This window comes from Chionomys nivalis, chromosome 1 (assembly GCF_950005125.1).
Source record: "Chionomys nivalis chromosome 1, mChiNiv1.1, whole genome shotgun sequence".
Taxonomy (NCBI): domain Eukaryota; kingdom Metazoa; phylum Chordata; class Mammalia; order Rodentia; family Cricetidae; genus Chionomys; species Chionomys nivalis.
Window position 1 is genome coordinate 103,645,068 of NC_080086.1, and position 13,014 is coordinate 103,658,081.

A 13,014-nucleotide genomic window follows, 5' to 3' on the forward strand; every position below is an offset into this window, starting at 1 on the left:
GGACCTTGGAGGGCATCTGCTGGTTTTCGCGAATGGGTTTAAAAGGATCTTATGGCTCACACGCTCTCTGCCAAGTGCCAAGAGCTAATACTTAAAGAGGAAAACCATGTCCATTTAAAAGTACTTTATTTTTTTTCCAGCCAAATGACTGGTTAACAGGAAGTCAATTTATTAAACATGCTCTAATTATAAATCACTGCATTAGGACAATGAAAATAATCCGTTTAGGTTATACAGTATATACAGTTGCGCTGCAACTAGACCAAAGTAACCGAGTGAATGAATCGAGTATCACACATCTCAAAATAGCATTCTAGGCTGCAGTTCATCCTTACCCTCAACACATCACACTAGTCTGCGCACCATATTCTGAGTCCTCTTCCCTCCAAGTCAGACCTGATGGAAAGTGGCAAAAAAATAAAATAAAAATGAAGCCCGAATTCCACGGCCGACACTCATGAAATGTAAACTTTAAATATAAATAGATATCTACAATGTTTTCCTTTCGGTTACTTTTTCTTCTCAGTTTGCAGAGAGCAAATAACTAAGAAAGGATAATTAGGAGGAAAGTCGATTAAATTTTTCTTCTGGTAGAAAGCACTATCCGTTACCACACAATAGCACCACCAGAAAGTGGGAAAATGTTTCCTAGGTATTTAAGTACCAGTGAACCTGATAGGTTAGCTTGGGACTGGAGTTCCAATGTTGATATGCATCAACGTGATTCCTCAGAGAGAGAGCTGGCACCAGGTCACCAAAGAGGACGATACAGATGCGTGGGGGGGGGTGGGGGACACTGTAAAAGAGGTACACTGTGCAAATGCATCTGCCCATCCTCTCGGGTCTACGAGAAGAGTGGCTAGAAGGGCTTAAACGATAGAAATGAACAAGTAGTGAATGTAACAAGTAGTGTTGGGGGCGGGGGGAGACTGACCTTAAATACAGATCTAACATGTTTTAACCCAGAATCTGAAAGACAGGAGGCAATCACTATATAGCATCATAAAACATTCCAGTTTGTCCTGATTGCTCTGAGACAAAGAAAGGGAAGGTCCGTGCTCGTAAGAGCCTTGCGCAGAGAGTAAAGACGGAGCTGCTTCAACCAGGTGTTGCCTCGACAGCATCACTGCCTTGTTGCCAAGCCTACACTTCAGTCCGTTCCTTTTGCTCACACTCCAGCTCTTGTTCACACCCTATACTCGCCTCTTATGCCGAAAGCGTGCCAGAATTTCCCATCTGTCTACCGTGACTTTTATGCTTACAGTTATTAAATAGAAGTATGGCAGTCAAGTTCATGAAACAAATGAGCTTTGATTTCTATCATATACAACCTAGTCCCCCACCCCCACCCCACATATTGTAAGTTTCAAAGTTACGTGAGGCCTTACATAGTGTAACTGGGATGTCTGGGGATACTGGGCTCCCCAGGATCTACAGATTTCTGATATGCTCTTGAATACAAACAACTGAACAGGCTAAAAACAGTGTAGCTACCATTCCTTTTGGAGAATCCTATTAAAGACAAGACACTAAGCAGAGCAGGTGTCCTTGGGGGCTGGGAGGGGAAGGCAGTGGCACACACCAGGACACAATGAGGCATCTGCCTCTCAAGGTGGTCTGCACCTACTCGTGTACAGTTGCTTTCTGAGTGACGGGGGACGTTGAAGGAGGCAAATCCTAAAACACCTAGGCCACACAAGCTGGTTTCAAGGGCTTTTTGCAATCCATCATCCTCAGTTTTCAACCAAATTCAGGAACTGCAATTTAAGATTACTGGTGCAGAACAGACTGCTAAAAGTGCGATGTCCTAATAGCCCATCAGTAGTATGCCAGGTACGACTGTTCACGACAACAGGTCATACATACATGCAGGAGATCATGGCAGCTGCCACCTTGGGCTGGGGCCGGAAAGGTACAAGGCTAACGTGTAAATTGCCAAGTTGCTTTAAACAGACACTGGCTGGGTTTCAGAGGAATATGTCTTACAGGGGAATGGATGGCGTCTGTGGACAAAGTTCAGGGCACGGCAACAGACTGAAGCAGCACGGTTCCGGCCTGCTGAACCGACAGTGCCAGAGCTAAGCAATGGCACAACCGCGCTAAGGAAAGCTAAGGAATCCCCCAAATTCGTCTAAGCATTTTTAGGCTTAGCTACTCCTGAAAATGCAGGATCCTGGGTCTAGAGTTAAAATAGCCATTTGTCTCCTCGCTCTTAGGACATTTAGCTTTTCCTAGTAAAAGTATAGCAATGTTGCATGAAAACCACAACCTATAAAAAAGAATCCGCTTGAATATAAAAACTGCCTTTGAGTTTTCAGAACAAAATGGTACTATGAGACAATGGGCGGCCATACGGCAGGATCCAGGAGACTGGCTATAGCCAGTCTTGGTACCAATGACAAAATGGAACATCGTGATGAAAGAAAGGCCTTCTGCTCAGTAGCAACTCAGTCAGCAATAAAGTGCACAAACGAGACGGGAAAGGCTCCTTTGCGGCTGGGGTCTCCATCGATGTGGCCGATCTGAAACGAGCAAGTTTGGGTCATAAACGTTAGCGACTCAGAAGGGCACACACGCTAGCTTGTGCAGAGGAATTTCTTCTGCCCGAGAATGACGGAAAAACAGCTAAGCCATTTCTTTTCTTCCCCTTCCCACCTGTGCTTGCCTCCTTCCACAAGCCCTCAGACGGCTACAGGGGAGCAGAGAGATGTTGCCCCTGGGCCCCAGCAGGATGGAAGACACCAGGGGAGTCATCTTGGATCCACTCCCACTTTGTCCGTGAATGAAGAAACTGTACTCAAAGTCATAAAATTTGGCCAAAGTAATGATGTGGCCCATTCATATTTCATCAGGCATTTGTAGAAAGGCTTAAAAAAAATTCAGTCTGGGTAAATAGCATAAATTTTTATGTATAACCCCATGTATAATCTCAACCATGTTCATGATATTAGCAAATTGTCAAACTATCCTTTTTTTTCTAGATTGCCACTGAGAACCCTGGGTCCTCAGGAGAGGCAGACTCTGTAGTCATGGCAACATTTACTTCTTTTGTGGCTGTCCATATTTTCCATACTCTTGGAAACAGACGCTTTCCACTGGGTTAAGACTGGGTCAGGTTGGAATCCATCCACCACACAGGATGAAATACAGTCTGATTCCAATGCTGCGTCCTGGTGGTAGGTGTTGGTGGGTGTGTATGTGGAGTGGTGAGGCCAGGTTCCCGGAGCCCAGTGCTGGACTCTGCCCAGGCCCAGCCACGCACGGGAGTTCCTCAGCAAACAGAAGAGGAAGGTGTGTGGGAGCTGAGGTGCAGAGGAAAGTGATGGGAATGGGCTTCTTCCCTTAGTTGCTTTAAGAAACGTGACAGAAACTACCAGCAGTGGTGCTGCAGGGTGGAGCCGCAGACCCACCAGAGAACTTGGGGCTTAGGCTGCAGCAGGGACAGGCAGCTACAGATGGATCAGGTCAAACTCCTTGTGACTGACAAGCAAAGTGCCTCCCCAAGTCCCAAGGGACCTTTTGAAACACTTGGTATCTGAGTTTTGTCTACAGGGCAGGGCTCCGAGTGCCCACTGGGTGGCAGTCCGTGCCGAGCTCTTTCTATGCACACTCCATTCCATGGGTTCATCCCTACACCCTCTCCCCAGCCTACCACCCATGGCATCCCTGCTGATCCCCACGGCATCTCGGCTGCAGCGCTGTGCATGATTTCCTTTCGGAGACCCTGCTGCCCAGGTCCTCTGCCTGTTAAGTGGCTGAGTCTGAACGACAGGGGCTTCTGGGAGAAGCTCAGTACCCACGCTGCTCTTGTACCAGCTGGATGCTGAGCAGGGTGTAGCTTGTGTCGGGATCAAAGTGACACAGGACTCTGCCCTAAGCCCAGCTCTCTGGATGCCTCGCTCCACACATTGGCAGTGGAGGGCTGCGTGTGGAATTTATGGCCACAACGCTCCCAGTTCAGGCCGAGGGTGCTCTGGAAATGGAGCTCGAGTGGCCCATCCATTATAATAGTGAGGCGTTCACCTAAGTGACGTGGGATGTCCTTCTGAATATTATTGGTTGATGAATAAAGCTGTTTCAGTCAAGGCTTAGCAGAGTAAAGACAGGTGGAAAATTCAAACAAAGATACAGAGAGAGAGAGAGAAAGAGAGACAGACAGACAGACAGACAGACAGACAGACAGACAGAAGGCTGAGTCAAGGAGACGCCATGTGGCCAGCCAAAGGAGAAAGATGCCAGGGCATTACCAGTGAGCCACAGCCTCGTGGCGATACATAGATTAATTGAAATGGGTTAATTTTATAGTTAGAGCTAGCCAGTAAGAAGCCTAAGACAGTGGCCAAACAACTGTAACTGATAATAAGCCTCAGAGTGGTTACTTCATATATTTCCTAAGTGACTTCAGGAACAGGCGAGTGGGGGAAAACCAGTCCAGGGGGACCAGCGGGACGGAGAACACTTCCAGCTACACCCGAGGACAGATCAGGCCCACTCAGAGGAGGATGTCCACACAGAAGACACCAGAGGATGTAGAAAGCACTGCATGCTAATCTGGCGGCAGCAGCAGACCCAGACTGTTTAGGCTGAGGGCTTCCCTTGTGCACAGCCCCCATGGCCCCACCTTGACTTGTGCACAGCTCTCCACAGCCCCACCCTGACTTGTGCACAGCCCCCCCCCCACGGCTCCACCCTGACTTGTGCACAGGCCCTATGGCTCCATCCTGACTTGTGCACAGCCTCCCCATGGCCCCACCCTGACTTGTGCACAGCTCCCTCCACGGCTCCACCCTGACTTGTGCACAGGCCCTATGCCCCCCCCCCGACTTGTGCACAGGCCCCCCGACTCACCCACCACTCCTGATCTTCTTCTCCATCCACAATGATCACATCCCCCTCAGAGAAAGTCAGCTCATCTGGGTTGTCGGCCACGCAGTTGTAAAGCGCTTTGACTCGCTTGGGCTTGGCCTTGGTCTGTGTCAGAAGAGGAAGGGTGAGGGGCTAGTGCAGGGGCCAATGTGAGAGAAAGCCAAGGTCGTAGTAGAGAATGAGCCTCTCTCTTCTGCTTGCCTCATGAGCCACGCACCTGGGCTGGGAAACTCACCGAGGTCAGGCAAGCCGGGATAAGCCTGGGAAATGAAACACCCGGGGTCTGGCAATCGCGGGGACTATATTGTGGCAGTGAACAGATGGTCAAGCTGTTTAGCTCCCCAGTCAAGATACAGCACCAGAAAAAAGTCCTCAGGCCTCCGCCCAGGAGAAATGGAAAACTTGGCTGCCTTGGAGCAATCCCAACAGGTAGAGTCAGGGACAGGATAGCAGGCTTGTTCACTTACCGCCTGTGACTTCCTAGGCATGGGTGCTGGGGGCTGCAGGGCCATGGCGTTGGACAGAGGACCTGGAGTTTCTGTTCAGAGAGATCAATCCTCTGCGTTAGGGCCAAGACAAAGCAACTTTACAAGACACCCCCAGCCCCACCCCATCCATTTTAACTCTGAGACAGCAGCTGTAAGCGCCACAGAGTTGTATCTAAAGCAGGGCTCTCCGTGTATTTTGTGGTATCAAGAGAGAAGTCCTGTATAAAGCAGAGAACTTCCCGGCTTTACAGTGTGAGAAACTTAAGCTTCCAGGCCCTGACCAGGGCTGACCAACTATCTAGAAGTGCCACCCCCACCCACCCACAAATCAACCTGTTCCAAGTTAAATAATTACCAGGCACTCTTGGCTGGCCTTTGTTCATCAGTGGGGTTGGCTTGTCAGTCCTAGAAGGAAAGAAATACAGATGTATTGATCACCCAGGCTACCTACTCTGACCTTATGCCCCTGTTAAGGGACCTCGATCTGCGCTCAAGCTGGTGCTTGCTGTAACCTGCCACCCAGCCCCACCCTTGAAAAGGGAAAGGTCCAGAGCAAACTGCTACATCCTGACCCAAACCCCAGCAGGGCAGGGACCCGTGTTCACGGTGGCCTGGGGCAGAAGCTAAGCACCCATCACTGCTTCCACTCATTTGCTTACTCCAGCCCCACGTGAGCCTCCATCATCCCGTGAAAGGGAAGGGGCTGGAGCTTACTATCAGTATCAGGCCTGGGTGGCTCTGCCAGGGTCTCTGCAGACATCACATCACCACAAGTCACACACAGCATCATGACATCACACATGCTCTGGGAACCAACATGGCTGATGGCAGGCCCACTGAACCCTGTGTCCAGCATCTCCTCTAGCCGTGCAGTAGAGACAGAGAGGAGTGGCTCTCACAGCTGGCAGAGGGGGGCTCTATCTACTCAGATTCACCAATGATGAATCTACAGAGAAGACTTTTCACCTGTGGAAGATGGGACACTAGCTCTGCAAATTCTCTAAACAGAAAAGGGAACAGGGTCTGGGGAGGGCTAAGAGGGCCTTATCCTCTGTCGCCTAGGGATGCTGGGGGACCTAGCAGGAAGTCAGACAAACAATTGGGCAGGCGAGCCTTGGGAGGGGCTGAGGAACAGGGAGGCAGCCTGGGATGGCATTCCTTCCACAACAGGTCACTTCCTCTGCCGCCCCAGTGAGTCCGTCTGGGTGCTGGTCTGCAGACTCAGGATGAGAGGGAAAAGAACACAATTTGGTTGTATTCTTATTTTCAAGGGGCTGAAAAACCATAAACAAAGACCCAACTTGATCCCCACTGCCTCTGGGTACATATGTCCTAGCAGACATTATGAAGCTGTGTTGCCCACAACCTACTCTGTGGTCAATGAAGGGCTCACAAGAGATACTCAGCAGAGGACCATAGTCAGCCAGCCTTGCCCTCAAAGGCCAGGTAAAACAGAAGAAGGGTCACTAGTTCAAGGCTAACTTAGGCTAATACATAAAAAGTGAAAGGTCAAATTTTTGTGAGTTAGTCTCTATGACAACCATTTAGCTTTGTCTGCTAATGAGGTGGGAAGGTACCATGGATGGTGTTGCCATGCCAGCAAAATGTCACTTACAGGTGTGGTGGTTTGAATGAGAATGGCTCATACATTTAAATACTGCTTGGTCCCCAGTTGGTGGAAATGTATGGGAAGGATTAGGAGGTGTGGCCTTGTTGGAAGAAGTTTGTCATTAGGGGTGGTGAGCTCTGAGGTTTCAAAAGCCTATGCCAGGCCTGGTTAGCGTCCCCCCACCTGTCTCTGCCTCGCGCCTGTGGCTCAGGACGTGAGCTCCCAGTTACTGTTCCGCGCCTGCCTACTTGCTGCAACGCCCCTACCCTGATGACGATGAGCTCAGACCATGAAACCATGAGCCCCCAATGAACTCCTTCTGTAAGTTGCCATGACCAAGATGTCTCTTCGCAGCAAGAGAAAAAAGGAACAAGGATACAGGCACTAAAATCTGCAAGTGCAGGAAATCTCACATGCCGCAAAACCCACCAATAGCTTGGGACTCGTGGGCATAAGTGGTGGCGGCAGCCGGCCTGTGGGCCTGCTCTGGCTGCCTCCTGCTCTAAGAGAACAAATACGAAATGATAGGTTTGTATCTTGTTCAAAATGGTTAGGGGAGGAGTGGGCTTCCATTACAAAGACTATACACCATGTCTTCCCTTAAACTGGAACTCTACCAACAATGACAGCCTGGTTCCATTCATCAAAATCTGCTGCGGATAAGTACACCCTAACATCATCTGCTTTCTCATCCCCCACCTTCTCTTTCAGTTGGACTAAAACCAGTGGGAAAACTCATCTGCAGCCCTAGCTTGGCTCTTGTGAGCCCCGGGGAAGCGGCTGGGAGGGATGCCATGACCTGGGGATTGCCGGCTAGTACCACTGATCTCATGTACCCTCGAGTGCCAGGAGCCCACTGTTTCTTGTCCAGAATTTCAAGACATGACCTGGCACCATAAAAAGTAGCAGAGAGGCAGAGAATCCAAGAATATTACAAGAGGGAAGAGGAAGGGCACCCAGGGTCCAGGAGAGGCACAACCCTTGGCTGTTAGCAAAGGGGCCGGGGAAGCATACTTATCACGGTGTTAACTCAGCAGCCAACCTTGCTTCAAACCACCGTTTAAGAATATCACAGCGCAAGTGTGCACTTTGTTCTAGCAAGATGTCTTGGCAAAGCGGTACACAAGCATTCTGATCTTCAAATGTCAGGCTGTAGCCTGGGACTGTTGCTCAATGAAGAGCACACTCATAGCAGGCATGAAGCTCTGGGTACCACCCCCAGTATCATGAAGAAAGCAGGGTGGGGAGAGAGGAATAAAGAGGGAAGAAGGTGGGAGGGGGAGAGACGGCATATAAAAGTCCTGTCACTCCCCAAGCAAAAGTGAAAATTAAAACCAAATGAACAAAGACCTGAAAAGGAAAGAATGTCTAGAAATGTCAGAATTGTGACCAAGCAGGAAATGCTTACACAAGGGTAAGGGAAGTCCGAGAATAGTCCGCAGGTATACAGTGACATCCCTGTCAGGCCAAAAGCCTCCGCAAGTGGGAGACGCAGCAGGCTGTGCAATAAACAAGAGGCTTCGCCAAGAGCAAACGACAGCAGAAATCCCCAAAGCTACGTCAGGAACCGGCAAGTCCCTGGACTTCCAACTACCCGTCCCCAGTGCACTGAAGACAGCTTCCATTCCAGGGAGGACATAGCATAGGACATCTCGCCTAGGGACACCGGGGCATCTGGGGAGAACATCTTCAAAGCAGAGGGATTAAGTGTAAGGTCAATTTTAACGTGACTCCCAGAAATCATATGCCTTTTAGGCAGACATACTGAACCTAGGTTGCTCAAGGGTGAAAGACAAAACAAAACAAAAACACTCAGACTATGAGATCTGTAGACAAACAGCCACAGCACCTAGGAAAACCATTGTTAGCGCCTGCATATGAAACAGTCCCTCAGGAGGCTCCCATGTTAAATGCTCAGTTGCCAGATGATGTACTTTGGGGAGGTGGTGTTAATGTAATGTCATTTCAACGGTACTTTAATAAATAAAGCCTACCTGAAGATCTGAGAGTAAAGCAGCCCCTCTGGTCAGCCTTACAGACCAGGTAACGGTAACACACATCTTTAATCCCAGTAGCCACACTAGTTGTCATAGGAACTGACCAGGCTGAGTATGTCTTTAATCACAGTGGTGCATGCCTACAATCCCAGCCCTAAAGAAGATTATAAAATGGAAGGAAACAGATCGCAAAAACATTCTCATTCTGAGATTCCTGGAGGCAGGATTGCTACTTCGGACTGAGGTTGAGGTAAGAGCCAGGTAAGTAGCTGGCTGCTTTGCTTTTCGGATCTTCAGGCAGAACCCAAATTTCTCTCTCTGAGTTTTTATTTAATCATGCTTCATTAAGGGGAAACAGCAAGTAGGAGATAGGGCCACTAGGGGCATGCCTTTGCAGGGCCTACCATGGCTACGGCCCATTCTCCATTCCAGATCCCTGCTTCCTGCGCTATGATGAGATCAACAGTTTGGTCCCTGCAACTGTGACACGCTTGCCTCCCCACAGGCCAACCACAGTGCAGCCAAGTGGCCCTTGGTTGAACTGTGAACCAAAGTAAGCCCCTCCTTCTTCACACTGCTTCTCCTGAGCCTCTGTGATAGTGAAGAAATATCACGTGCAACCTGGCCTGAGGGTGTGAGGTCTCACCTGATGCAGGACAGAGGCACACAGGGACATTTACAGGAAACAGCTTCTACCACACAGAGGCCAAACCCCAGAAGCCAGCAAGGCAAGTGCCCATCCCTCCCCCAAATCATCCAGTTCTTAAAAAATGAGATATAATAGAGCCCCTGTGAAACAAAACCCGGATGCTATAAAGAGAGTTCGCTCTCCTATGAGCATGGAAACGGAAAACTAAACAAACAAAATTGAGAAAACCCCTCTGGAAGTATATGCATTTTAAACGGGATTGAGGAAGATGGCGGCGGAATGCCCGCCCACTACTGAGGAATCCAACTGGGGACGGTGCTCCAGGCCCCACCTCTAGGGGGCAGACTTTAGCGACGGGTATGAGAAGCTAACATGCTGCCCCCATCACTTTTCCTCTTCAAAGGTCGATGGGGGAGGGAGGAGTCAGAAAGACGTGGGGCCTTGAGTCTGGGGGTCAACCAGGCGCATGTACCCAGATTTCACCTCTGGGATCTGGGGGAGCTGCCAGAACAGTTGGATCATTCGAGAAAACCAGGATGGCACATTGAAAGGAATGGCCAATGTGGCTGACAGCTGAGAAGCGGGAGTTATATTAAAAGAGACAGTGAGGGAGGGGGCGGGGTTTAAAGCATCCAGACAAGAGGTTTGCTAGAGGTGGGGGAAGGTCGGGCTGGGGGTGATGATCTTCTGATCAGACTAAAAACCCAACCTGGGTGAGGTGAGAAGACAGTGGCCCAGCAGGGCAGATGGCCGGGTAGAGGTTGGGGGAGGGGTGGCGCTAGAGGCTGCATGTCCAAGTGCTGGTGCTGGAACTGGACCTGACCCAAGCAGGGAAAGAAGGCTTCGGCCTCTAGGTCGGGAGGAGGCAGAGCCAGGGGAATGTTCACAGGAAGGAGCGACTGCATGCCTGAGAAAGGGAGGAGCAAGTGGGGGCCGGAGAGGACGGATGCAAGGACCCGCTCCCTGTGTCCCTCCACACACTCAGCACTGCTCCAGCTTCCAGCACCGCTCATGCAAATAACAGGGCAAAGTAACATGGTCTGTCCTGTCTGGGGCGGCCTGTCCTGGGCCCAGGTCTTCAGGAAGTCACACCACTGGAAGAGATCGTATGCATGAGGGCATTGTGGTCAGCAGCCTGGCTGAAGTGTTGCTGAGGCAGCAACAGCTTCCAAGTCCACAAAGTGGGGAGCCCTCCAGACACCTGCCTTTACTAAATGATTTCCATCCTGCGGGTGTGTGTGTGTGTGCCAGCTACAGCAAAGACAAACCACTCCAGTGTGTCACCCCGTAATCCTGGTGACGGGACTCGTGAACCATGCACACAGCTAAGAGAGTATGTCTCATAACACGCAGTGCTGGCGCCGTCTATGTGAGAGGAGGCGGATATGGTGATGTGAACTCCCAAGTTCCAATAGAGAGAGCTGCAGACCACAGAAAGAGATGAAGGTAGGTATCCTGTAGCCCTGACCACGTCACCTCCCACCCAGATCGCACACCTTAGAAGCGAATCCACAAAAAGAAGACTCAAATGAAATCTACTTTCTACTATAAAAGCATAGATTAAGAGATTCAGAGATGGGGAGCCGCTGAAGAGACAGCTCAGTGGCTCAGAACACTGGCTACTCTTCCAGGACACAGGTTCGATTCTCAGCACCCACCTTTAGCTCCAGTTCCAGCTGGACACCCTCATCTGGCCTCTTTAGGCACCAGAAATTACATGATACAGACATACAAGCAGGCAAAACACCCATAAATATAAAATAAAATTTAAAAAATTTTAAATGCTTTCAAAAAGGTAACTGGATCCCTCTGCAGTGTGTGCATGAAGGAAAAAGCCCTTGTCTATAGGAAACATTCAGTGACCCTGTGGAAGGACCATGCATTCAAGATGATGTTTCTAGGGAGCAAAACAAAAAACCAGTGGGAGCTCAGTTTCTTAAGAACTTGACTCCAAAAATCCCAGTGTTTAACGCACAAAAATCTAAATTGATTATACAGGTTTAAGATCTAAGCTTGTAATCCCAGCACTTGGGAGGCAGAGGCAGGTGGATCTCTGTGAGTTCGAGACCAGCCTGGTCTACAAGAGCTAGTTCCAGGACAGGCTCAAAAACCACAGAGAAACCCTGTCTCGTAAAACAAACAAACAAACAAACAAAAAAAAAAAAAAAAAAAAAAGATCTAAGCTTGTAATACGCCTTCAGCTAAACCCTCCTCACAGAATTAACATAAGGACCCTCGAGGGCTGGTCAGTAAGTTACACAGCACTTGGCCTCTCACCCTAGCGTGGCAGAAACACGGGAGATTTCCAGGGCTCACACAGAAATCCCAAGAGATGCAGAAATGGGGCCAAGGCCATTGGAAGCCCTCTGAATGGGAGAGGCAGTGTTGGCTGCTGTGGCCAGGCACAGAGCGGACAGTCAGGGGCAACGGTTACCCGGAAGCTGGCTTCTTCTGAGGCAGGCGGCTGGGTGGCTGGGGCGGCAGGGGTGGGGGCTTGCTCTGCGAGGCCCCGGCTTGGGAGGGTTTGCTTGACTGGCTCATGCCTTCTAGTGCGGCTGACGTCTTAGCCACAGGCGGGGGTGGTGTGGTGGTCAGGGGATCTGTGGAGAGAAGACGGGGGAGGGAAAGAGAGCGTGAGCTACCCAGGTCACACACCTAGTCTCTTTCTGGAGTTTTTTTTCCCTCTCTAGCATTCTTCTGGGAACACCCATGGCTGCTTCTCAGCTTGTCTCCTCTGGGAAACTGCGAGGAGCAAACCCATGAGGAAAGCGAGCCTCAACTACTACTGAAACTTTGCTGAGGTTTGTGTGTGTTTAGCTGGAAACCTATGTTGGGGCCGGCCCTGGATTCTGTGGCCGACTGCCCCAAAACCAACAGGGTAAGCCAGAGTCTGAGGTTAGGTTAAAGGCTGGCATCTGCCCTGGGGAGCCCAGAATGCTTGGGCCAGGGTTCTTCTTGCATCAAATGACCCACCACCCAACGGGAATTGAACGCTATATACCCCACTGGCCTCTAGGGGGGTGGAGTAAGCTCTGAGGACAAACTGTGACAATCGTGGTATGGGTTCCCCATCTGAGGGGAGAGGTGACTGTGTCCACTACTCTCTGTATTGTCTAGATGAGAGGCTGTGGCTCAGAGGCAAACAGACTCCGCTAGAGTGGGCAGAGCTGTTTAAAAAAACCAAAACCAACAGAGTGAGGTCATGTGTCTGGGCCTTCCCTCACCCCACCCATCTCAAAAACAACAGAGTGCCAGGCCCTTGTCGATGGCCTGCCTCGAGATGGGAGCAAACGTATATGGAACAAGAAGGAGGGGGGAATCTAGTTCATGGTTCCTCCCCCTCTCTCTTCCCTTTTCCGTCTTAGCAGAAACGCTCAGGAGCACCATATTGAGAGGCAGAAGGGA

The 13,014-nt window shown here is 50.1% G+C and overlaps 1 protein-coding gene across 3 annotated transcripts in view; it reads right to left on the reverse strand.

The window, feature by feature from the left end:
- Positions 1-115: 115 nt before the first annotated feature.
- The window catches only part of Asap2 (ArfGAP with SH3 domain, ankyrin repeat and PH domain 2), a 155,309-nt gene continuing 142,410 nt past the window's right edge, over positions 116-13,014 (reverse strand). For all 3 annotated transcript variants that reach the window (XM_057789713.1, XM_057789705.1, XM_057789720.1), the window contains 5 exons: positions 12,044-12,209; positions 5,710-5,759; positions 5,334-5,404; positions 4,849-4,971; positions 116-2,522 (listed from right to left, as the gene is read on the reverse strand). In XM_057789713.1, coding sequence (XP_057645696.1) covers positions 2,448-2,522; positions 4,849-4,971; positions 5,334-5,404; positions 5,710-5,759; positions 12,044-12,209 — 485 coding nt within the window. In that variant the 3' untranslated portion in view covers positions 116-2,447. The remainder of the gene's footprint in view (positions 2,523-4,848; positions 4,972-5,333; positions 5,405-5,709; positions 5,760-12,043; positions 12,210-13,014) is intronic.